This window comes from Acomys minous, assembly GCF_964271855.1.
Source record: "Acomys minous genome assembly, chromosome: 11".
Lineage (NCBI taxonomy): Eukaryota > Metazoa > Chordata > Mammalia > Rodentia > Muridae > Acomys > Acomys minous.
In genome coordinates, this window is record NC_140492.1 from 75,265,990 (window position 1) to 75,289,439 (window position 23,450).

General features: G+C 40.4%; 1 protein-coding gene across 2 annotated transcripts in view; it reads right to left on the reverse strand.

Moving 5' to 3' along the window:
- Positions 1-23,450, reverse strand: part of PRKDC (protein kinase, DNA-activated, catalytic subunit) — a 180,032-nt gene that overhangs the window by 13,658 nt on the left and 142,924 nt on the right. For both annotated transcript variants that reach the window (XM_084802475.1, XM_084802476.1), the window contains 8 exons: positions 19,919-20,105; positions 12,413-12,587; positions 11,325-11,518; positions 9,657-9,861; positions 8,999-9,144; positions 7,252-7,463; positions 3,090-3,177; positions 2,849-2,992 (listed from right to left, as the gene is read on the reverse strand). In XM_084802475.1, the coding sequence (XP_084658601.1) occupies positions 2,849-2,992; positions 3,090-3,177; positions 7,252-7,463; positions 8,999-9,144; positions 9,657-9,861; positions 11,325-11,518; positions 12,413-12,587; positions 19,919-20,105 (1,351 nt within the window). The remainder of the gene's footprint in view (positions 1-2,848; positions 2,993-3,089; positions 3,178-7,251; positions 7,464-8,998; positions 9,145-9,656; positions 9,862-11,324; positions 11,519-12,412; positions 12,588-19,918; positions 20,106-23,450) is intronic.

Consider the following 23,450-nt stretch of genomic DNA (forward strand, 5'->3'; position numbering starts at 1 on the left):
AAGAAAAAAGTCACAAGTCTAAATTTCTTTATTTGTAGATGCTATGATTTTATACATAAAAGATCATTCAAATTCCACCACAAAACTTGTACAGTTGATAAACACTTTCAGCAAAGTATCAGGACAGAGAGTTAACACAAAAGTCAGTAGCTTTCCTATATACAATTGAAAAATGGACTGAGGAAGGAATCAAGAAAACAGTACTTTTCACAGTAGAGTCAAGAATTATTATTTTGGTGGGGGAGAGATAACTTCTACCAAGCAAGTGAAAGACTTGTATAATATAAATTTTAAGACACTGAAAAAATTGAAGATGATATCAGAAGATGGAAAGATTGCCAATTCTCATCGATCAGTAGGAATAACAGAGTGAAAGTGGTCATCCTACCAAAAGCAGTGTATAGATTCAACCAATTCCAACAAAATTCCACTACAATTCTTCATAGAAATTGAAAAAACAAATTTAAATTTCACATGGAAAAGCAAAAACCCCATGATATCTAAAACACTCCTGAATAACAGAAGAAGTGCTGGAGGTGTCACCATCCCAGCTTTGTTACAGACACACTGATCAACGGAACTGAGCCAAACACCCAGACATAAGTCCATATAACTATGGACATCTAATTTTTGACAAAGAAGCTAAAAGTACACATAGGAGAAAAGGAAACGTCATCAACAAAAGGTACTGGTCAAACTAGATGGATGCACGTAGAAGCATGAAAATAGATTCATATCTATCACCCTGCAGAAAACTCAACTCAAAGTGGATCAAAGACCTCAACATAAGACCAGATACCCTGAATCTGACAGAAGGAAAACAGGGAATAGGTTTGAACTCACTGGCCCAGGAGAAGATTTTCTGAACAAGACACTAACAGCCCAGGCACTAAGACCAACAATTAATAAATGGGACCTCACGAAGCTTAAAACCTTCTGTCCAGCAAAGGACACCATGACAAGAGTAAGTCAGTACCTACAGAACGGGAACAGATCTTTTTGAATTGTTTATATTTGATAAAGAAATAACTGATTTTAAAAATAGGGTACAGAACTAAGCAGAGAATTCTCAAAAGATGAAACACAAGTGGCCGAGAAACATTCTTAGCCATAAGAGAAATGCAAATTAAAATTATTTCGATATTTCATCTTATGAAGATGTGGTGAAAAGGGAACACTACCAGAGGAGAAAGGTAATCATTAATATCACTCAGCTATAAACCCTGTGACCCACAACAGTGATCTGCAAGATATACTGCACAGCATAAGCACAAATGTTATGGGAGTAACTAACCACTTCTTCACTGAATTTAAGAACCAATCCATGAGACTAGATAGCTCACAGGTTAGGGGAAAACGCACTACTATTCTGCTAAAGGAATATAGCAATAAAATACTCCTAATATATAAATAAGTGTCCCTCACACAACCTACATCAGAGAAGCTTCTTTTTTGTAGAACACAGGAATTAAAAGAGACCTTCAGTTGGACAGTGTGCAAAAGGAAGAGAAAGCAGAAAGGTTGTAAGAGCCAGAGGTGACAGATGACTCTAAGGAAACAGTGTCTTCCTGACACAACAGAACTGACACACACATGGACTCACAGAGCCTATGCAGTACCGTCCACAAAGCTTGCACAGGCTACAGCCAGACAGCGTCTCACCCTTAGCCAAGAAACCATTTGCAATTGACATCTGCTTGTAAAAGAATTAGTGCTCTCCAATAGTTCTACTGGGTATACCAACCACACTTTGGGGTAGGTCCCACACCCAGAAGTCTATGGCCAACATGAAACAAACTCAGTGGCATTTCTGTAGACTTTGTTTTATTTTGGTATTTTTGTTTATTGGTTTTGTTGTTGTTTTTTGCTAATGTGACTTTTGTTTTCGTGTGTTTTTTAAAATTTTAATTTATGTGCATTGATGTGAGGGTGTCAGATCTTGGAGTTACAGATAGTTGTGAGCTGCCATATAGGTGCTGGGAATTGAACCCGGGTCCTTTGGAAGAGCAGGCGGTGCTCTTAACCACTGAGCCATCTCTCCAGCCCCCTGTATTTTGTTTTTTAAGAGAGAGAAAAAGAAGATAAAGTCATAAAGTTCAGTGTGTAGAAAGGTGGGAACAGTCTTGTAGGAACTGAGGGAGGAGAAAATATGATCAAAAGATGTAAGTAAACATTTTAAAAAATAAAGATATATGTTCCTCACTTTGTGACTCTTTCCAACACTAGGATAACTAAGAAATATCTCTCCCTGCCACACTTGTCTTAAATACAGCTTTTTATAAGCAGTGCTAAGTCATATGATCCCTCTGACTCTGGGCATTCAGTCTACACTGTATATGAGCATACAAATTGGAGCCTTAAACCACATGCTTCAGAATAGATATCACTTTCTATAAGATAGAAATACTGTTTTGATCTAATATCTAAGTCATCCCAAAAATTAAAGGCTGGAGAGATGGCTTAGAGATTAAGAGCACAGACTGCTCTTCCAGAGGTCCTGAGTTCAATTCCCAGCAACCACATGGTGGCTGACAACCATCTATAATGGGATCTGATGCCCTCTTCTGGCCTGCAGGTGTACATGTAGGCAGAACACTGTATACATAATAAATAAATCTAATAAAAAATTCTGAACCTCACACAATCTTCAGATATTACAATCTGAGCATGAAGGACCTCAAGGTTTTGCCTACTGACCCAGTTGCCACCAATGAATGGAAATGTTTGTTTACTGTATCTTACAGACAGAATCAGACCTAAAGCAAGTTTATCAACAACAGGCAGCGTTCCGGAAGTAGTCAAATGTGAGTGCCGCTGCTGCCATCAAGGCAGCTGTATCTACCCATACCTGTATGAACCTCCTTCTAAAGGGCCCCAAGCCTGGAGCCTGCAGGTCGCCCAAGGCACCGTGCATCCTTTTATACAGCTTCTCAATATTTTCTTTATTTACGGGATTTCTTCTTAGTTCATCTTTTGTATCAGTAATCCAGTCCTGTGACAACAGAGGAAGAAGACAATCAAGAGAGAAGCCAGACTGTAACAAAAATGCTGTCCACATTTATTTTTGGTGTCAAAAGCTATTTTCTTACCTTAAAGAGCAGTTCAGGATTGGAGAGCTGATCTAGGGCATTAATAAAACCTTGAACCACTCCTCCTTGACCAAGTTTACTTCTTATCCTATAAAAAAATTACCAGGTTTAGGCTAGACATAATGGCCCACATCTTTAATCCCAGTACTCAGAGGTAGAGACAGATGGAACTCTGTGAATCCAAGGCTAGTCTGGTCTACAAAATGAGTTCCAGGACAGCCAGGGATACATAGAGAGACCCTGTCTCAATATACCACCACCAATACCAGGTTTAAGTACTTTAACATTTGAAATATCCATTTGAAGTATGCATTTACAACATGTACTTTCTCTCTCTATATATATATGTTTATATATAATTATACACAAACTCATGTCCTACACACACACACACACACACACACACACACACACACACACACACACACACACCTACTACCAGTGCAGGGAAGTAGCGATTTCAGAATTATATCCAACATTAGATTAGTATCTGCTCTTTAAAGTAGGAGTCCTCAACCTGTGGGTTGTGGCACCTTTGGGAGGGTCAAACGACCCTTTCACAGAGGTCACATATCATATATCCTACATATCAGATACATTATTCATAAACATAGTCAAATTCAGTTATGAAGTAGCTGAAAATAATCTTATGGTTAGGGTTCACTACATGAGAAACTGCACTAAAGAGACGCAGCACTAGAAAGGTTGAGAACCACTGCTTTAAAGAGTTAAAGGTCTTAGGCAAAGTGAAACTAGCTCTGTAGTAGATATGGACGCTGATGGATATAGTTTGCTTTTGCTCTGAGCATCCTGAAGAATGGCAGGCCACTTTCTCAACACTTTCTTACATATACTTTTCATGTGTTCACTTTTAAAAAGTCTTACTGTGCTAGACTCTGTTCAGAGATGGTATAACTGGTGTGGCAAGGTGGTATGTGTGCAAACTGTGACAGATGATCTATCTTTCATCTTCCCTGGTAACGAGGCAACTCAGCTCATAAAACTATTGTTTTATGCAATGATTTTTTAAATCATTAATCATTTTATCATTCTATTCATTTTAATGCAAACAACACAATTTTGCTTATCTTTATGACTGAATAAAACTCTATAGAGTATGTCTATTACACGTTCTTTATGCATTCACGTTGGTAGACATTCAGGCTGATTCTATAAACTGGCGATTATGGCAGTGCCACAGTACGTAAGGATATGCAGGTCTCTGCAGTAATGTGGCTTCTTAACAGTCTATTCCAGGATCAGTATAGCTGGATCATGTAGTAGGTCTGTTTGTTTCACTACTGTTACTATTTGGAGACAGGGTTTCATTATGTAGGCCCAGCAAAAGGAACAATTCTGGAGGTATCACTACAAAGCCATAGTAACAAAAACTTACACAAAAACAGACAGGCAGAGTAATGGACTAGAACAAAGGACGTATATATAAATCCACTTGGTTATATGCAGTGACCAGATCTTTGACAAAGGTGTTGAAAACAGAAAATAGAGCTTGTAGGCCACATAAATGAAACCGTATGTCAGGACAACAAACCAAAAAGAAATAGAACTACCATATGACCTAGATATACTATATCTGTGAATATGAGGACTCATAGGAATTTGAGTCACATAATTACATAGACACCTGCATATCTTTGCTTCCTATAGCAATAGTTAGGTCCACTTCATGAGCCCATTTATTGGTTAGATTCTGTAGTTTTTTGAGTACTTTTTTCAGTCATTACTCTTCTATTTCACTGATTTTTTTTCTTTATTTTATTGGTTTTTCAATATACAGGGTTTCTCTTTATAGCCTTGGATGTCCTGAATTTGCTTTGTAGACCAGGCTGGCTTCGAACTCACAGAGATCCACCTGCTTCTGCCTCCCAGAGTGCTGGAATTACAGTCATGTACTACCATGCCTGGCTACATACTTTTTTTGTTTCTATTTCATTAATTTATGCTCTGACTGTTATTATTTACTACCAGCTACTGATTTGGGGGTCAGGTTTGTTTTTAGTTTTCTAATATTTTGAGGTGTATCACTAAATTATGTGAGATTTCTATAATTTCACAAAAGTAGGAACTTTCAGCTACACACTTTCTTCTATGAGAAACTTTTGTTTCTCACAGGTTCTTTTGTGTTTTCACTTTAGCTAATCCTAGGAATATAAAATCTTTTCTCCTGATTTTTTCAATAGCACACTCACCACTTAACAGTTCATTGTTTCGTCTCCATGAGTTTGTATATTACCTACAACTGCAAACTACTAAAATTACAGTTTCTTGTTGATTTCTAATTTGATTCCATTGTCACCAGATAAATTATTTTAATTTGTTCAATATTAATTAAGACTGAGTGTCCTGGAGCTGGAGAGATGACTCAGAGGTTAAGAGCACTGGCTGTTCTTCCAAAGGTCCTGAGTTCAATTCCCAGCAACCACATGGTGGCTCCCAACCATCTATAATGAGATCTGGTGCCCTCTTCTGGCCTGTAGGCATACAAGTGGGCAGAACACAGTATAAATAATAAATAAATAAATCTTAAAAAAAAAACCTGAGTGTCCTAAAATATGACCTATTTTGGAAGGAGTTCCATAGGTTGCTGAGCAGAATGTGCATTCTGCAGTTGTTGAGTAGAATGTTCTGTTCATTAAATGTATTTAATACTGATGTTTCTGTATTTTGTAGGGGGATTTGGAAAACCTATGTACAGATGAGACTCAGGTAATGAAGTCACTCTTTATTATTTTGAAGTCACTGAATGCCCTTGATATCCAGTAGTGTTTGTCGTTTGGCACAGGTTTTACTGATGTTTGATGTACACAAACACCTCTTGGTGGAGAATATGGCCAGAAAGCAATGCATTGACACAGCACGTTTGTAATAGTCACACCCAGGGTCATTATATCATTGGTCTCAACTTACAAGTAACCGAAGAAGTGCAAAGGGTGACACCTCAGGCCATCTACTGTGCCCTCATTCAGAAGGGAGACCTCTCTTTGTGTGTATGCATGATGTATGTACACACACACACCATGTGATATATACATGAGTGTGTGCACTTGTGCGTGAACAAATCAAGGCCAAAGCAGGATCCTGGGTGTCTCACATTCTGCCTTACTGCACTGAGACAGAGTCTCTCAATAAACACAAGGCTCACTGTTTTGTCTAGGCTGCCTGGTCAGTAAGCTCTCAGGATCTGCCTGTCTCTCCTTCACAATGCTGAGGTTACAGGTACATATAGCCATGGGTCCTGGGATTTGAACTCAGGATCTCGTGATTGCAAATAACTGCTTTTACTCACTAAGCCATCTCTTCAGTTTCTCTGGATTTATAATCTTTATATTTTTATCTATTTATTTGTGGTATGTGGTTTATATATAGGTCAGGCTGCCCTCAAACTTCAGACTCTCTTGTCAGAGCTTCCAGAGTATTTGTGACGACAGGAATATATCACCATACCAACATTTCAATACATCTTAAAGAGTAGCTTCAGAATAGTCTTAGTTGGGGTTTCTATTGCTGTGGTAAACACCAAGACCAGAAGCAACTTGGGGATGAGAGGGCTTATCTCAGCTTACAGTGCTCAGGTCACAAACTACCACTGGGGAAGCCAGGGCTAGACCTAAGGCAGGAGCCCAGTGTTAGGAACTGAAGTAGAGGCCATGGAGGAGTGCTGCTTACTGGCTCGCTCCTTAAGGTTGGTTTGCTCAGTTCTTATACAACCCAGGACCAACTGCTCAGGAAGGACTTCATCCTCAGTAAGCTGGGCCCTCCCTTATTAGTCAATAATCAAGAAAATATCCCATAGGCCAATTAGGTGGGAGTATTTTATCATTTGGGGTCCTCTCTTCTTTGATGACCCCAACTTGTATCAAATTTGCAAAAACAAACCAACAAGAACTGATTATAAAACTTATCTCATTTAGTCTGTATTATTCAAAAGATTATTAACTATGGGCATGTAGACAAGCACCCAAAACAAACAGTATTTTCAACAGGAAACTCTGTAACAAGTAAAATATGGAGAAACACTCAATAGATATATAGGAATTTCTATGTTTCATGAACAGCTCAAAAACATTTACATGTTTTTGCTTTTACCACACAAAATTTTTATACCCAGTATAATCTCACTAGCCCAGCTCCAAAACATTACCTCTCAACAAATGCTTTATTATCATGACCAGAAGAAGTATGCTTAAAGGAGTAGCTTTCACTGCTTATTATGAAAGGGTAGATAATGGCCTGCGGGTAGTTATCAGCGATCTCTTCCACAGTGTGCTGCACTGCAACGGCTTCCTCTTTGTCCAGTAAGGCCACCATGTGGCTGATCCAGCCAATGAACTGCCAGCAAGGAATGGATGAAATCTAAAATTCATAAAAGTATAGTTTGAAAACGAACAAAATACTTAACGCTATTTACCATAAAGGTAAAATATGTTCAATACGAAAAGTCTTACATGTGAGAGGCCTAAAAGATTTTTAAAAATTGGCTAAACCCTGATATAGGAGACAAGCAGCTAGACAGACCCTGGGAGTAACTGGGGATGCATTCCCTCCTGAGCTAACACAATACTGTTCTCTAGCAACCCCCTCCCCCACCACGGCTACTAAAACCAAGGCCACCAGAACCACACATGGCCTCAGCGCCTATCTAAGGGTCATAAAGTTCTTTGAAGAAACAGACTTAATAGGTAGGAAAACAGCTGTAAGTGTAACAAAAATAATTAAAGGGCTTCTTGCTCTCTTGGACATGCCTCCCATGCTTAGAAGTTTTTCCCCCTTAATTTCTCACTTTCCTTCAATTTTTAACTTTTCTGTAATTCTTAGTAAAGCTTGCATCTGCTTTACATACTGAAAAACAAAACAAAACAACCCCCCCCAAAAAAACCAAAACCAAAAACAGACCACTAAAAAAGTCTCCACACTCAGAATCCACAGAAAATAAAGGCACAGTTAAGAGGCCTGACAGCATGGCAGGACTGCAAGGCTCAAAGATGAACACTGTTTAAGATTTTGCTGGGAAAATGGCTCAGTTGGTAAAATAGAGATAAGTCCAGTTCCCAATATCTATGGGGGAAAATGAAGTACAGAAGTGTGAGCCTATAATCCAGTGCTGAGGAGGCAGATGCAGGAGGAAATGGGGCTTGCTGGCCAGCCAGTCTAGCCAAATAGGTAAGCTCCGGGATCAGGGAGAGGCCGCCTCAAAAGACAATCTGAGCACTCACGCACACACAAATACAGCGACGACAAAGACCTTGCTACGTAAAGCCGCCGGGTACCAAGTCAAAGCCCGGGTCTATTTCCTAGGAGCCTTTCAGATAGCCCTGTTCCTTTATAGATGGGGCCCTCCCTACTCACACAGGGCTCACAGGCTGTGGGCATAGCCAGCATGTGTGCACCCAAGTGAGCCACGGAGCAAGGGTACGAAGGCTGCAGGCTGCTGTATGAGCATATGTGAATCTCCTCCCCTAGGTTAAATAAAAACTAAGCACAAGATACCAGCAGATGTTACAGACTGCAGCTTCATTTTGCAAAATTCCACACAAAGTCCCTGTCTCAGCTCCAGAAATATTACTCCTTGATTGATTGGTCTGGTTCTCGTTCAGATATACTGTTTTCATTACAATCACAAAGGAAAACAGGTAAATGTGGGAGCACACATCTGTAATCCTGAGATGCAGGAGGGAACAGGAGAATCACAGCAAGTCACAAACAGGGCAGAGTGTAGATAACCCAGATTGCCCTGTGATCTCCACATGTATGATGCAGCATGTGCACACACACAAAAGTGAAAAAAGAAAAAGGCCAGAACCTGTGTATTACACATACTGAGTCTGGCTATAAGTAAAAATATATCTTTAATTCCTGAAAAGTTGTCTTCCATTCTCAAGAATACCAACCTCTTTCGTCATTATGTGTAAAGTCTCCTCTGAATACTGTTCTATAATCTGAAGTAACCTAGGAAACCTCAGCCTGGCTTCGGAAGAATTTAATTTTAATGCTCTCAACATTTTCTCCACCACAAGTGCTGGATACGCTTCCAGTTCTACAGCAAAGACAGCAAAGAGGATAGCAATGGTTAGCACGTAAACCATACATGTGACAAATGATTAGTTTCACTTTTTTGGCTTCTTTTTTTCAGGCTGTCATGTCTGCTAATCTTTCAGGAAGCAGTTCTCATCCTGTAGTGAGAGCACACACTGGATGAAGCTTCTGATTTTATTCCCAGAGAGGGAGGCCGACCACATGAGCCAGTAACAACTAGCAAGTAAATGAAGCAACTGAGGCCGAGCAGAATGCTAAGTTCAAGGCTGGCCTGGGCTACCTTGTGAGGCACTGTCTCTAAATGTTAAGGGCCAGCGTCTTAGCTTAAGTGGAGTTCTTGAGCATTATCAAGGCTAGTTGAAAGCCCACAGTCTATTTAAATACAGGCATGTTGTCTGGAGATAACTATTTCTAAAGATGAAACAAGGTAAAATATTTGTCATTTGAAAAAACACACACATGAGATCAAAAGCATCTATATATTTTTCAAGCTTACATATAGAAAACACTAACCTGCACTTCTCTTCTGTGAAGCACTGGGTGTACTCTCTTCTACCTTTCGGAGCTGTTGATCGCAGAAACCTACCAGTGTCATATAAGCACAGGCCTGCTCAGCTGCAGCCTCGTGGCCCCAGCAGGAAAGCTGGCTTTCCTTTTCGGCTGACTGTGTGGCCATGGAGAGGTGATGGAATGCTCTCTGGTACAGACCTGAGATTACCTGGAATTCAGAAACTGTGTGACTAGATCAATAGCTTTGCAGTAACACTGAGAAGTTATGTGTGGTGTGTGCAATCCCAACTCAGGCAAGGAGAGTTTGATGTCAGCCTAGTTGATAGTGAGACCCCCTTTTGAATAAAATAAACAAATAATACTGAAAGCTGTATTAGCTGTGGTGTGCATGTGAATACATGCCCCCACCCCCCAATGCAAAGCAGTAAGTAATTCCAGTAAAATCTAAAACATACAACAACCAGACAAACTGAAGAGAAGATGCTGGTCAGTGAGTGAGCCATGCAAAGCTGTGCCAGTCTAAGGCACGGTGAACTCTATGTGACGCACACAAAAGGACAAAAGCTGGTGCTGTATAACACGTCCTACAGAGGTGTCAGTGACACAAAAATGGAGAAGGTAGGACCACATGACTGCACTGAGGCATGATGGAAGGTGAAGAAGAGGCTATGAAAAGTCTAAAATTATCTGAAAATGAAAACAATACAAACACACAAACCACTGCCTCACAGACTAAGTGAAACAGCACTGATAGTAAAGGCGGCTGGAGAAACCATCTCAGTGGAAATTAGTGATAAAACTTCATATACTAAAGCTTGTTTTAAAGATTTGTGGTACCGAGTCGGGTGTGGAATCCCAGTGTTCTGGATGCAGAGGTAGAAGGATTGTTCTGGGTTTCAGGCCAACCTGGTCTGCCCCAGCAGTTCCAGGATGGCCAGGGCTTCACAGCAGGGGGAAAAGTAAAACAACAACCAAAGCTCTGTATTATATTCAGGGGCTGGGATGTAACTCACTCGGTACAGTGCTCGCTTAGTTTACATGAAGCTGTGAGTTCAGACCACAGTACTACAGAAACTGGATGTTGTAATCCTAGCATATGGGAGGAGGTACAGAAAGTCTAAATTCATTCTTGGTTAGAAAGCAAGTTTAAGACATGCCTGGAAAGCTGGGTATGGTGGTATACTCGGGAAGCAGAGGCAGGAGGGTCTCTGTGAGTTCGAGGCCAGCCTGGTCTACAAAGTGTGCCTAGGACAGACAAGGCTACACAGAGAAACTCTATCTCAAAAAACAAAACAGAACAACAACAAAAGACATGCCCAAGATACGTATGACATGGGCTCAAAAAATACATGAACAAACAAAACAAAAGCAAAAAAGAAGGTATCATTCAAATAATAAATAGTAAGAAATACATAGATTATTCAATTTTCCACATAAGAAACTTGAAACAATAGTTGTCAATCATTTCATTTTACTTTGTCAGCTATGTTTTAAGACCAGGCCTCGCTCTGTAGCTCAGGCCGTGCACAGTAGCATCTCCCAAATGCTAGGGTCACACTGACAGACACTAACTACACTGGTTTTAAACCTATTTTGAATCCACAGAATACGGTCTCAATGCCCTGAGGGCAGCACACAGCACAAGAACTGCCTCTCTTCCATTTCCCTTACCCTCTCTGTGCTTTCTGTGTTCGATCCAGAAACTGCCAACACTGATTTGGCCTTGCTTTCCTCCAGGTCAGACAGGCAGGACGGCTCCCTGCTGAGGGCATCAGCCATGATCCTGAAAGTGGTGCCCAGGAGAATGTTCTGGTCACAAGAGGCCTGAATGTTTTTATTTAAGTAGCCTGAAATGCTGTCCTCATCTGTTGGATTAAAAAGAAGGAGAGAAAAAAAAAGGTTTTTTTAAAATAAGAAATTGACAGTCAGTAAATTCTTTTCTATTAAGAGATCAACTAAAATAAATCTTAGAAGTATGAGATGGCTTCAGTTTCTGATAAAAGAATTTCTTTAACTCATAGAAATTGTTTTTCGTTAAAAGTAAACATTGACATCCACAGAGTTGAGTTTAAAAGTAGACATAACCTTTTTATTCTAATATCATCCGTTACATTTTATCAAATTCCCAGTTTTGTCTGCTGCAAAGAACAGAAAATAGTTCTTATTAAACAAGGGTTCTAGTTCTGTTTCTGACCACACGGTGCTGGGCAAGGAACTCAGGGCTGCCGCACCTGGCTAGCTGGTATTGAAATTGTGGCAATTGCCCTGCCTTGGCTCCCTCAACGCTGGGATTGCAGGGGTGTGCCACTACATGTGGATACTAGGATGCTTTCTGCTCCTAAGGTTAAGTGGAGAAAGCAGTCCTTGTGGTCCTCTGACAGTGCTCTGTGCTGCAGCGGAGTCCCACTGTGTACCCTGAGGTGAGCACGGCAGGAGCCTTGGATCCAACACATGCCCAAGGAAGCTTTTCACCTCTTATGCTTAGAGGCTGAAAACTAAGTTAAATATCAAAGAGAAAAAGTTTAATTTCCACTTTATTTTAAAGGTAAACGTAACTCTGAATGTTGTACAGTATTAGTGCATAGAACTCCCAAGCTCTCCTCATAAGGAGATGACATCACTCTGTGACACTCTTTACTGTTATCTATAATATTCATAAGGCAGATTTCAACTCTCAGATGGACAGCACAAAGAACAGCTTTTGAAGACACTATAAAACCACATTCTCAAGTCTGCACAGACAGTAGCAGCCCAATTACCCAGCAGCGTGATGGCTTTGAGCATGCTGAGGACTTGCTCCTGAGGGCTCTGGGTGCGGCTCCGGCAGTGGCTCAGCTGGGTGTAACTGTGCATCCACTGCACTTGCCAAGTCTCTCTTGTTCTTGATTGTTTACGCATCTCTTTCAGGAGTTTCATGGCAAGTGAGAAATTACTCTACATGAATAGAAGAAAAAGTAAAAGTTTGAGACATCTCAGTATGTAGTCAGAGGGGCTGGAGTTTTCAGTAGCTCCGCAGGCAGCAAAGAGCATTAGTGACACGATCTATACCTAAGAAAACTAGTCTTTTTAAAAAATTTTTTACTGCCATCTCCTTTCTTTAAGGTTGCTATTTTACTGTTCCTTTTCTATTACATAGGATGTGTACATCAGATGTGAAAAGGTAAAATACTGTCCACATCTGACCACTCAGGAAATTACTTAAAAAAAGGTTTTTGGCTGGCCTGTTTCCCTTGTTACTTACCACAATATGCCCGTGAGCAGTGAATTAATTTCTTCAGCTGTGAAATTTAAAAAAAAAAAAAAAAATATATATATATATATATATTTTACACACACACACACACACACTCTGTGTATGTGGGTGCATATGTGTATAAAGGTTTCAGGTCAACCTCAGGTGTCATTTTCAGGTGCTGGTCACCTTATTTATTTGATACAGGGTCTCTTACTGACTTGGAGCATACAGAGTAGGCTAGGCTGGCTGGCCAGTGAACCCTAGAGAGAGATCGACTTGTCTTTTATGCTTATACAGCCAGTACTTTATGAACTGTGCACACTGTACATTTAAAGAATGCTTCAGTATTCCTTATGAACAATTTAAAAATATTTATAGTATTTATGTCAAGCATCCAAATTTAAAACATTTTTACCAGCTCAAAAAAAAAAAAAAAAACCACCAAAAAACAACAACAACAAAAACACCCCAAAACCAAAAAAAACAAACGAAAAACCCCTTTGCCTCTCAGTAATCATTAAGTCTCCCTTGCAAGGAGCAGCCAGAATGCAGTCTCTGTCTCTGTCTCTAAAACAATGCCGTGATTTTGGAGGCCTTCCTTCCTCTCACTCTATGTGTTCAGGCTCATCTATGCTGCAGTGTTTCAGAAGTTCGTTCTTATTTATGGCCCATGATCTACAGTGCAGACCCAGGGTTCTCCTTATGTCTGCATCTGCTCATGGCTATTTGCACTGTTTCTATCTTTCCAGGTAACCTGAATCCTGTGAACAGCTGTTACCACATTTTAGTGTGGACTTTTATATCTCCCTTCTCTTGGGTCTATGTCTAGGAATGGAACTTCTGGGACATATGACAAGTCTGAAATTCCTAAACTACTCTATTTTTACAGCAGACGCAACAATTACTAATGTACATTTCTCTGTATTCCCCACCCCCTCCCCAGCCATGATTGTTTGGTGCCTGCCACCTGACTGGTGTGGACTGGTGACACTGAGAATTTAAAAAATGTGTTTGTCTATTTGCATATCTTTTTTGAAGAAATGCCTCAACTATTTAAAAAGTTCTTTTAGTTTTACTTGTGTGTCTTTCTGTCCATGGAGGCATGAGGACAGCACTGGATACCCTGGAGCTAGAGTTAGTGCAGTAGTGAGCTGCCTGATGTGGGTGGGCACTGCGGGTACTGCAAAAGAATCCCAGCGCTCTTACGTGCCGAGCCATCTCTCCAGCTCCACTCCTTGAGATGCATCTCATGTAGTCCAGGCTGACCCCAAGCTCAGTATTTTCCTGGTTTCATCTCACCAGTGCTGGGATTACGTGTACCAGCATGCCTGATTTGGAGAAATGTCTACCAATTTTTTGGCCCATTTTAAGACTGGGGAGACTGTTACAGAAAACTACAACTAATCAAAATGTAGAGTAGTGAGGCCAAATCCAACAGAAACATCTGTAATAAAATTCCTGCACCTAAGGTTCAAGGAACCATTGTGAAAAAAGGAGCCGAAAGACTGTAAGAGCTGGAGAGAAACAGAGCTTGCTGTGAGATCATCTCTCTTAGGAATGTCAGAAGCTATTCCCATGAAGTCTCTCCACATGAACGCCTAATATGAACTGAACAAGAACAACAACAGAACAGAGAAGACAGCGGCGCCCAGCATGTGCCCTGTCCAGAGGGCAGAGGAGCAGAGGCTGGGAAACAGGCCGAAGGGAACCACCCAGGAGTGCCGGGCTCCCCAGTCACTGCACTCTGCTCTCCTTGATCAGCAATACCAGTGAACAGGATAAAGAAACTGGTACCTATACACAACAGAATACTATTCAGCTATTAAAAACAAGGAAATCTTGAAATTTGCAGGTAAATGGATGGAAGTAGAAACAATTATCCTGAGTGAGGTAACCCAGACCCAGAAAGACACGCATGGGATATACTCACTTATAAGTGAATATTATCCCAACATAGATGTCTCCTGAGAGACTCCACCCAGTGGGGGGATCGGGACAGATACAGGGACTCAACGCTGGACTCTGAGCAGAGTGCTGAGAGTTGTAGGGAAGGGGGGGGGGGGATGGAAGGACTGGGAGGGAGCGGGAGCTCCACAGGGAGACAACCAGGGCCTGCGGATCTGGGCACAGGGGAGCCTGCACAAACTGATGCACCAGTCAATGAATGCAGAGAACCAAGGCCTCCTGTTCAGATGCAGCCGATGGACAGCTGACTCTCCATGTTGGGGAGCGGGGGGTCCTGCTGCTGAACCTCTGACATACACTGGGGTGCTCACAATTTGATCACTGCCCCTTGGCAAGATGGCTTAGTGGGCAGACAGAGGAAGGGGATGCATCCTGATGAAACCTAATAGGCTGTTAACAGAAGTCTGGGGGAGGGGAACAGGGAGAAGAGGGAGGCGGAGGGAATGGAAACATAGGAGGGAGGGGATAGCAATCAGGATATAATGTGAATAAATTCTAATAAATAAAACATACATTTAAAAATTCCAAATGGAGGAGGTGGATACCGCAGAGGCTGATGCACCAACCAAGGACCATACATGGTGAGAACCTAGATACTCCGCTCAGATATAGCAGATAGGCAGCGCAGTGGCCTTGTGGGTCCCACAGTATGAGGAATAGGGACTACTTCTGAAATGTACTCTGGCCCAAGAATGGTGATCACTTCCCCCTGGCAGGGTGGCCTTGCCAGGCCACAGAGGAAAAATATACAGGTTGTACAGATGAGACGTGATAGGGTGAGGTCATATATTAGGGGAGGAGGGCTCCCCTTTCTGAGGACTAGGGGAGGGAGGGACAGAAGATGAGGGAGGGAGGGTATGACAGGGAGATGATGAGGGAGGGGGCGACAATCGGGATATAAAGAATTCAAACTGCAGAACAAGCAGGTAACTTATATTGCTAATCCCACTACATGGGCACAGCTCTGAGACTGGCTGAGACATGAATGTCTATGCACAGACAATGCTTCTTGTTGGTTATCGAATCCCTGTGACTTATTAGATGCCATTCTTTATATGGCATGAATGAAGATTTACAGATGTCTTTCTTCTGCTCATACAGAGAGCAGAGAACCAGCCTTAATTGTTCTGTGCATCACGCACACCTCAGACATTTATAATTTTAGGATTGTATAATGCTTGTGAGAAATTATATGTTTTCAGAACAAAAGAACCAGACACTGATGCTGGACGCTGACATCCTGCATCCTTCACGTTACAGCACCAAGTGCTTCAGTTGCTGTTCCTCATCAGAACAAGACAGCTTCGAAGACAGCTTCCAATAGCAATTGGTCCAGTATTTCAGACTGTCCCACATAGGACATTTAGAAAATGGACAATAAATGCTATTCCTAGCTTGTTTGTCCATTTCCCCCAATTTCATTTGGGCCCCTACAAAGGTATTATTTGTCCCAAATCAGCTGGAAGAAATCTTAAGAGAATGATGCCCCATTTCCCTTAAGGGGGATGAGTAGGTTTTTGGTTGCTTTCTTGGGCTTTAGATGTTTATTTTCATTGGGAGTTCGTTATAAGTTACTATTGGCCTTAATCAGAGGGAAAATAAGGTTGGACTCAGGGATGTTTCTCTTTTCCTTTATCTTTCTTTCTTAGGTTTGGAGATAGGGGCTGAAAGGAAAGAAGAGGCAATATAGAAATATATAGGGGTAATAGGACAAACATTGGCTTTAGTGAATCTATTCTTCAACTTACGGCCTTAATTGTTACTCACAAGGCTATTTCTTATTCATTGGTATAGAATTTTGCATATTGATACAAATTAAGTTTAATTTTGATACACTGGTGTAGAACTTAAATTTAAGATTATTCTTCATACACATTATATATATCTCTACTCTAATATGAGGTATTATACCCATATAACTCAATTATAATACAAGGTTTACTTCCAATACTTTGAAAGTGCTATTATAGGCTGTTTAAGTTATACAAGTTAATTGATAATTGATCAAATCATGGTCATGTCAATTAGTAGTCTATTTATATTACAGTAATATACATCCTAGGTGTAACAGACATATGATTCTGTAGATAAAGTAAAATAGATACCGTCTTCAAAAACCTCAGAGACCTACAGAATATGGCATTTAAAGATGTTTTTACTGTTCTGAAGATTCATTGACATTGAGACAGATTAACTACTGGCAACACCTATCCTCCCTCAAAAAAGATGGTGACCATCAAAGAACTTCCTTATGGAGCTGGCTTCAAATGTAGCAAACCAGCCACTGGGCAAAATGTCCTTGTTTCTGCCACAGACAGTATTCTGCCTAAAAACAGGCAAACTTGGATGCAGGCAGAGTTTACGGCCAAACTCTGCCAAGACAGGGTAAGTAGTTCCTCAATTGTTTCTGCCTCACAAATATGTCTGTCAGATGTACTGGACCAGAAAGCTGAAAATGATGCTCCAACACTATAGACAGTTTTGGGTGACTGTTCAAGCAGCAAACAGTCACTGTCATTTTTTTCACTTTGGAAGCTGATCACCTACACTTCTGGTTTACTGAGATAATGAATTTTATTCCTTCTCAAGTCTCTGATGGGGTTGAAGACCAGATAGTTTAGTTTTACAATTAAGCTTAGTTGTTTAGGGGTTAAGCTGTTCTTAGGTCTAGATAGATGTTTTAAGTTTGTAGTGATGAGAGATATTGATTTATGTTCAGAATTTTAGATGCACCAAGACAAGAAAGATGTTTTCTTCGAGGTGGCCAAATACAAATAGCCAAAACACTAAGAATGTAACATTTATATAATTCCTGATTGTTTTGTGGTTCTTCTTGCTGTATGTAGTCTATTTTATATATGTGTAATAATATAAATATATATGTAAAAAATTAAAAATATTTTAAAAAACCAACAACAACAGATATACTAATATGAACTGGTGAAAGCCCCAGAGGCCTCAAACCTATACAAAGAAGTATAGGCAACTAAGAAATGCTAATAGCTAAAGATACAGTCTTCCCAAGGGAAGACACATCAATTGATTATCCAACACCAAATGATCAGCTCTGACAATATACATATAAGTGATATACAGACTGAACAGGCTGTATTTATGCATTTAGGAATGTATGTATGTATGCGCACATTTGTGTGCAACAACAATTCATGAAAAAGGAGCCACAAATCTGAAAAAGAGCAAGGGGAGGGTTTGGTACATGAAGAGGAAAGTGATGTTATTGTATTATAATCACAAAAATGAAATAATTAAAAACCAAAAAGTTCTGTTTTTGTTTGTTTCCTTGTTTTTTCCCTAGTACTAAGAAGAAGAAACTCCCTTTCAAATAGTTGATCAGGGTAGTTGGTTTAACTGCCAGAACAATACAGCTACTGAAGTAGCCCTTGGCAGCCTCTCAGAGGTCGAATGTCAGCCTCTATTGCTGAGGACACTGAACACTTCAGACACTCAGAAGATCTGAGCTGCTCTGACCTGAACGTTTCCTTCCTGCAGTATAGCTTTCATGGTAGTTTTAAAATACTATGCAAACTGCCGTGGGCTTCACGTGAAACGATGGTACTACCCATCTCTGTGTCCTATACGCAGTGCTCACGTGTTGGTGGTGGCCAGTAACTGTCTACTTGGACTGAATGCCACTCAACAGGAAGGACACCATGCCTGGCACTGGGTGCCTTGACAACGTCCCACAGCTCATGAGGTCCTGTATCTTAGAAAAGAATCTACTGCCACTTTGCTAGAGCAGCGTAATTCCTTACTACATTTGTACATTCACTGCTTCTACAAATAAAACAATGAAGGTTTCTTGTGATCCTTAGGTCTGCATTATACTTCTTCTCTCTCTCCCTAATATTATTAGTATTTCTAGTCATCATTTCCATGCAAATATACTATCAAAAATGCTAAAGAAAAGCAAGTATCATACAGAGATCTCCAGTTATGTCAGTATCCTCACAAGATCTCGCAATCATGTACTCCCCTGCTTTCTCCTCCTTCCTGTTTGTTACACTTGGAGACACGGGGCAGCTGGGAAGCGTTGACAGCCAGTCCCTGGAGGACCGCCATTCTGGCCTCTCTGCGGCTTAAAAAGTTTTGGACATGCCTCCCCGGCTGCAGTCAGTCAACTAGGACCTGGCAGACAACATGAAACCTTTTGGAAAAAAGATGCTTGTTTCTTTCCCCTGAAGATGCCAAAGGGAAAGTGCTTTTAGTCCAGGCAGACTGTTATGGAAGGGGTACAGTGACACGTCTACAGCCATTTCCCACTACCAGTGCAAGCTGGCCACTGTCAGGACGATTATTCACAAGTACACATATAAGCAGTGCAGGCAGAGAGCTGATGGACAGAGGCAGACTATTGCAGAAGTGCTTAGAAACGCTTAATGCCAGTCTTTCAGATGGCTTCTTAATTACTGTGACTGATAAGTTTATTTTAGTCTCTGAAGCTGCTCCTAATACAGTCAAAAGAAAAGAATATGTAAATGAACACTTAAACTGATAAAATAAAAAAGTTCATTATTTCTACTAGACTAAGAATTACGAAGAAGGTTTGTAATAACAGTCAACAAATAATATTAAAATAAGCTGAATACATTAAAGTGTAATTTATATTTTAATAAACATATAATTTCCAAGCAAAATAGGCACACGACATCTACAAGCTAAACTATAACTACCAGGGAGTCCTTTTTCTAAATGATATAAATCTGCCATTACGTATTTGCTTCTTAAATAATAGAAAATAAACATTTTCAAATAATAAATAGGTTTTTAATAAATACTTAAGGCTTTGTGGATAATTTATAGTTAGTGTTTCCTCAGTTTCCTCAAACTTATTTATTCTCCTACTGTTGGATATGGAACCCAGGACTTTGGTTGGCAAGAGTTCCTCCACTGAGCTATAACCTAGCTTCCAAAACTACTTCCTTATAAAGAGAATAAGTAAGTCAAGTAATTATTTTTAAGGCTCATGCTTTGGAGGAAAGTTCAGAAAACGGTTAGTTCAGGAAGCTCTCAGGGAGCCTCAGAGGAGCGCAAGTATGGAAGGTACCTGCTTCCATGCACTTTCCACCATCTTCATCTTCATGGTGAACCTGCAGCTCTGGATCATGGAACGAACACCTTCCTTTGACTCACACTCTTCTCTGTCAATGGAGTCTTCATCCTCATCTACGTCCATACTAGGATCACCTGAAGAAACAGTAAGTCTCTCTTCTATTTTACTGAGGAAGAAGCAGCTGTATAAAACAATAAAAAATGAGCTTCAATGTCAGAGTCCTGAAAGCCACCTGGGTGTTTGAGAAGAGCCTGCACGGCACCATACCGCAGAACTGGATAGGTATTATGATGTACCTTGTGCTACGGTGTAAATATATACTGAAGGGATTAGATTTCTCCCCACTTAGCAAATACACTCTTTAAAGATTACCAAAGATATCTCAACAGACTTTTCTAGATTTTATTCACTGTCTCTATTTCCACTAAAAAAGGATTTAAATGTTTCTCTCTCAAGGAATGGGCACCACACTGTATCTTAGATCAAAAGTCGTTTATGTCGTTGTATCTCTAATCTAGGGTCCTATTCCCAGAGACAAATATGTAAAGTAATGAAGAGGTTATAAACAATTACTGATGAGTCTGGACATCGTGGGGCACATCTGTGATCTCAGAATGAGGAAAGGGAGGCAGGAGAATCAGAACAAATCTGAGGCCAGCCTACTTTACACAGTGAGTCCTCGGTCACTGTGTGTGAAACATACAATTTCATTTCCATACGATTTTTATTATATAATTCATATGAAATTTATATATAATTTCATACAAATACAGAAATTAAAAATATATAAATTCATATATATATTATATTTAAATTTTACATGTATGATTTTCTTTAAATGACATATTTTACATTAAATTAGTAGCACTGACAAAGACTGCAAAATACAAAATTTGTCCCTAATCAACAATCAAGTAACTTCCAGTTGCTCATCTAGAATCTAATTTTTTCCTTCTCTTGTCTCTCCTCCTCATTTTTGGGGGGAGTTAGGGTCTTGCTATATCATTCTTAAACTTGTAGGCTCAAGTAATCCTTCCACTTCAGATGTGTAAATAACTGGGACTACAGGCATGAAACAGTACAGCAGCTGTCTCTAATTTTTTTAGAGACATTATGGTCACACAAACAAGTGCGTCTCTTATCTACCTACGTGTTCCTTCTTTTTCTGGAAACCTCTAAGATGCCAGCCTTTCCCCCCAAGGTTCTGCTTCTATTCGTATCCTGGCCCCAGCCAGCTCTTCCTGTCCCTCCTCCCCATACTGTTTTTAATCTTTTATTCCTTTAAAATGCAATTATAGATAAGCAACAAGATTGGTCACAGATTGACAGGGAGGCATGTGCACATGAGATGGGCTCTCCCAGGGAAGGAGGAATTAATCCAACTTCAGGCATCAGAGGGAAAAGAAGTGGAGGAGGAGTTTACCACACCATCGGGGACAGGGCTGAAAGAAAGCTGCCTTTCCAAGAAGTAATAGTTTTGACCATGCGATGGTACTATGATTCCTTGCAGCCTACCTCTGTGTTGCCTAGAAACTGTGTAAAATGCAAAATAAAATTCCCAAGGATGAAAAATAATTGAAAGATGCAGGCTGTATATGCAGGAAAGTAAAACTTGGCAGAAAGACAAGATTGACTTTTCTTGCTTTTTTTTTTTTCCTTTTTCTTTCTGATTTTGCCACATGGCACCATTTGGTGCTGTGGGGCGATGTGGGATGCTGGGGCCTGAGATGCTGTCCAGAGGACCCCAGACGCATCTGCAAGAGTTGTGCACAGAACTCCATACACAAGCATCCAGGTGAAGGTTGGAATCAGATCCATGTATGGAAGGCTGACAACTGGGCAGTCAACAAGGCATAACCTTCTTGGCCTCCAGTCCCAGTATAACCAGCTGCCAAACAGTCACACAAAAGCCACAGTGTACAGAAGAGAATATTCACAAATCCAAGATACAACCCAAAACTGATTTAAAAAAAAAAGAATCAGAATAATAAAAGGATTATCAATGGAAAAGAGTCAAAAGATACATGAGTCACAGCAATCACCTTAAACATGCTCTAAGACATCAGGAAAGCACCCATGAGTGGGCTGTAGAGCTAACACTATAGTCAGGAGCACACACTACTTCCCATGGGAACTTAGTTCCCTGCCCCTCCGTCAGACAGCTCACAACTGCACAAGTATCTGAGGTCTTTGGAATCTGTAAGTCCTCATACCCACATGTGTACACACGCACATGCACACACTTAAAAACAACAACACAAAACAAAAACAAAATTTTTGAAAAAAGGAAAGCTGGGCATGGTGGCAAACATCTTTAACGCTACACTCAGGAGACACAGGTCTGCAGATCTCTGAACTCTAGGCCAGCCTGATCTCTTCAGAGAGGTTCAGGCTTGCCAGGACTCTACAGAGACACTGTCTCAAAAACAACAAACACAAAAGAGAAAGAAAATACACATAAAAATAAAGGACAGGTTTCTCAATAAAGAAAGAGAAAACAGAAAAAAAATACCAAGTAAATTTGCAACTGGAAATAAAATACTTGCAATAAACTATTAGGGATTAAACTGGAAGATGGAGGAAAATGGTACGAAATTTAAGAGGCAGAACAGAACACTTAAGTTCACTCTGAAGAAGAGAAAAATATACTCCAAAACCGAACAGATCCAAGGACCCATAAAACAGTATTACAATGTCTGACATATGTGTAGGTGGAGAGAGTAGGGAAAATGTATGACACAACTTTCCCAAATATGGTGACATGTATGTACAGATTCAAGAAGGTCAGTAAACTCAGGATAAAAAAGCAAAGAAAGCCACAGCTACATCATTATCAAAGTGCTGGTTAATCAATGCTCAAGGAAAAAGTCTTGAAAACAACCAGAAAAACAGAACACATGACCCATGGGGGAATGACTATTTGTATAACCAAGACCACTTCTTCAGAAACAGAGACCTATGTAAGGAGAGAGGAATTCACTCAGATTCTCTATTCAGAGAAAATACTCTTCAGGACCAGGCAGTGAATTAAAGGTATCTTCAGATAAAGGAAAGCTAAGATGCTGCATTCATAGGATTGGTGAAGGGAAAATGTCAAGCTGAAAGAAAACGGTGTTATAGGAACCCTGGATCTGTCACAACAAATAAGCATCGAGGTTGGTAAGTGTACCAGTGCGGACGTAACGTGCCAGAGGCTCCTTTCCTATGTGACTTGGACTGTGCTCGCCTTGCAGTGAGGCCTGTGGTTCAATGCCCAGCAAGGGTGGGAGAGCGGGATTAGTACAATACTTTCCCTGATACATAAGTCTTTAGAATACATAAGACCGGTAAAGCAAAATGTAATAACATGTGGCACTTTCACCATATAGTCACACAAATCAGCATCTAGTTACTTGTGATGGAAGTTTTGGTTTCTTTAAAAACTCAGTTACATTACGTAAATATGTTTTTGTTTTAATCCCAACTGTGGGATATTCGGCTGCTTTAGTCTTTCCACAGCTGAAAATTGCCTTGTGAGGGGCATGGT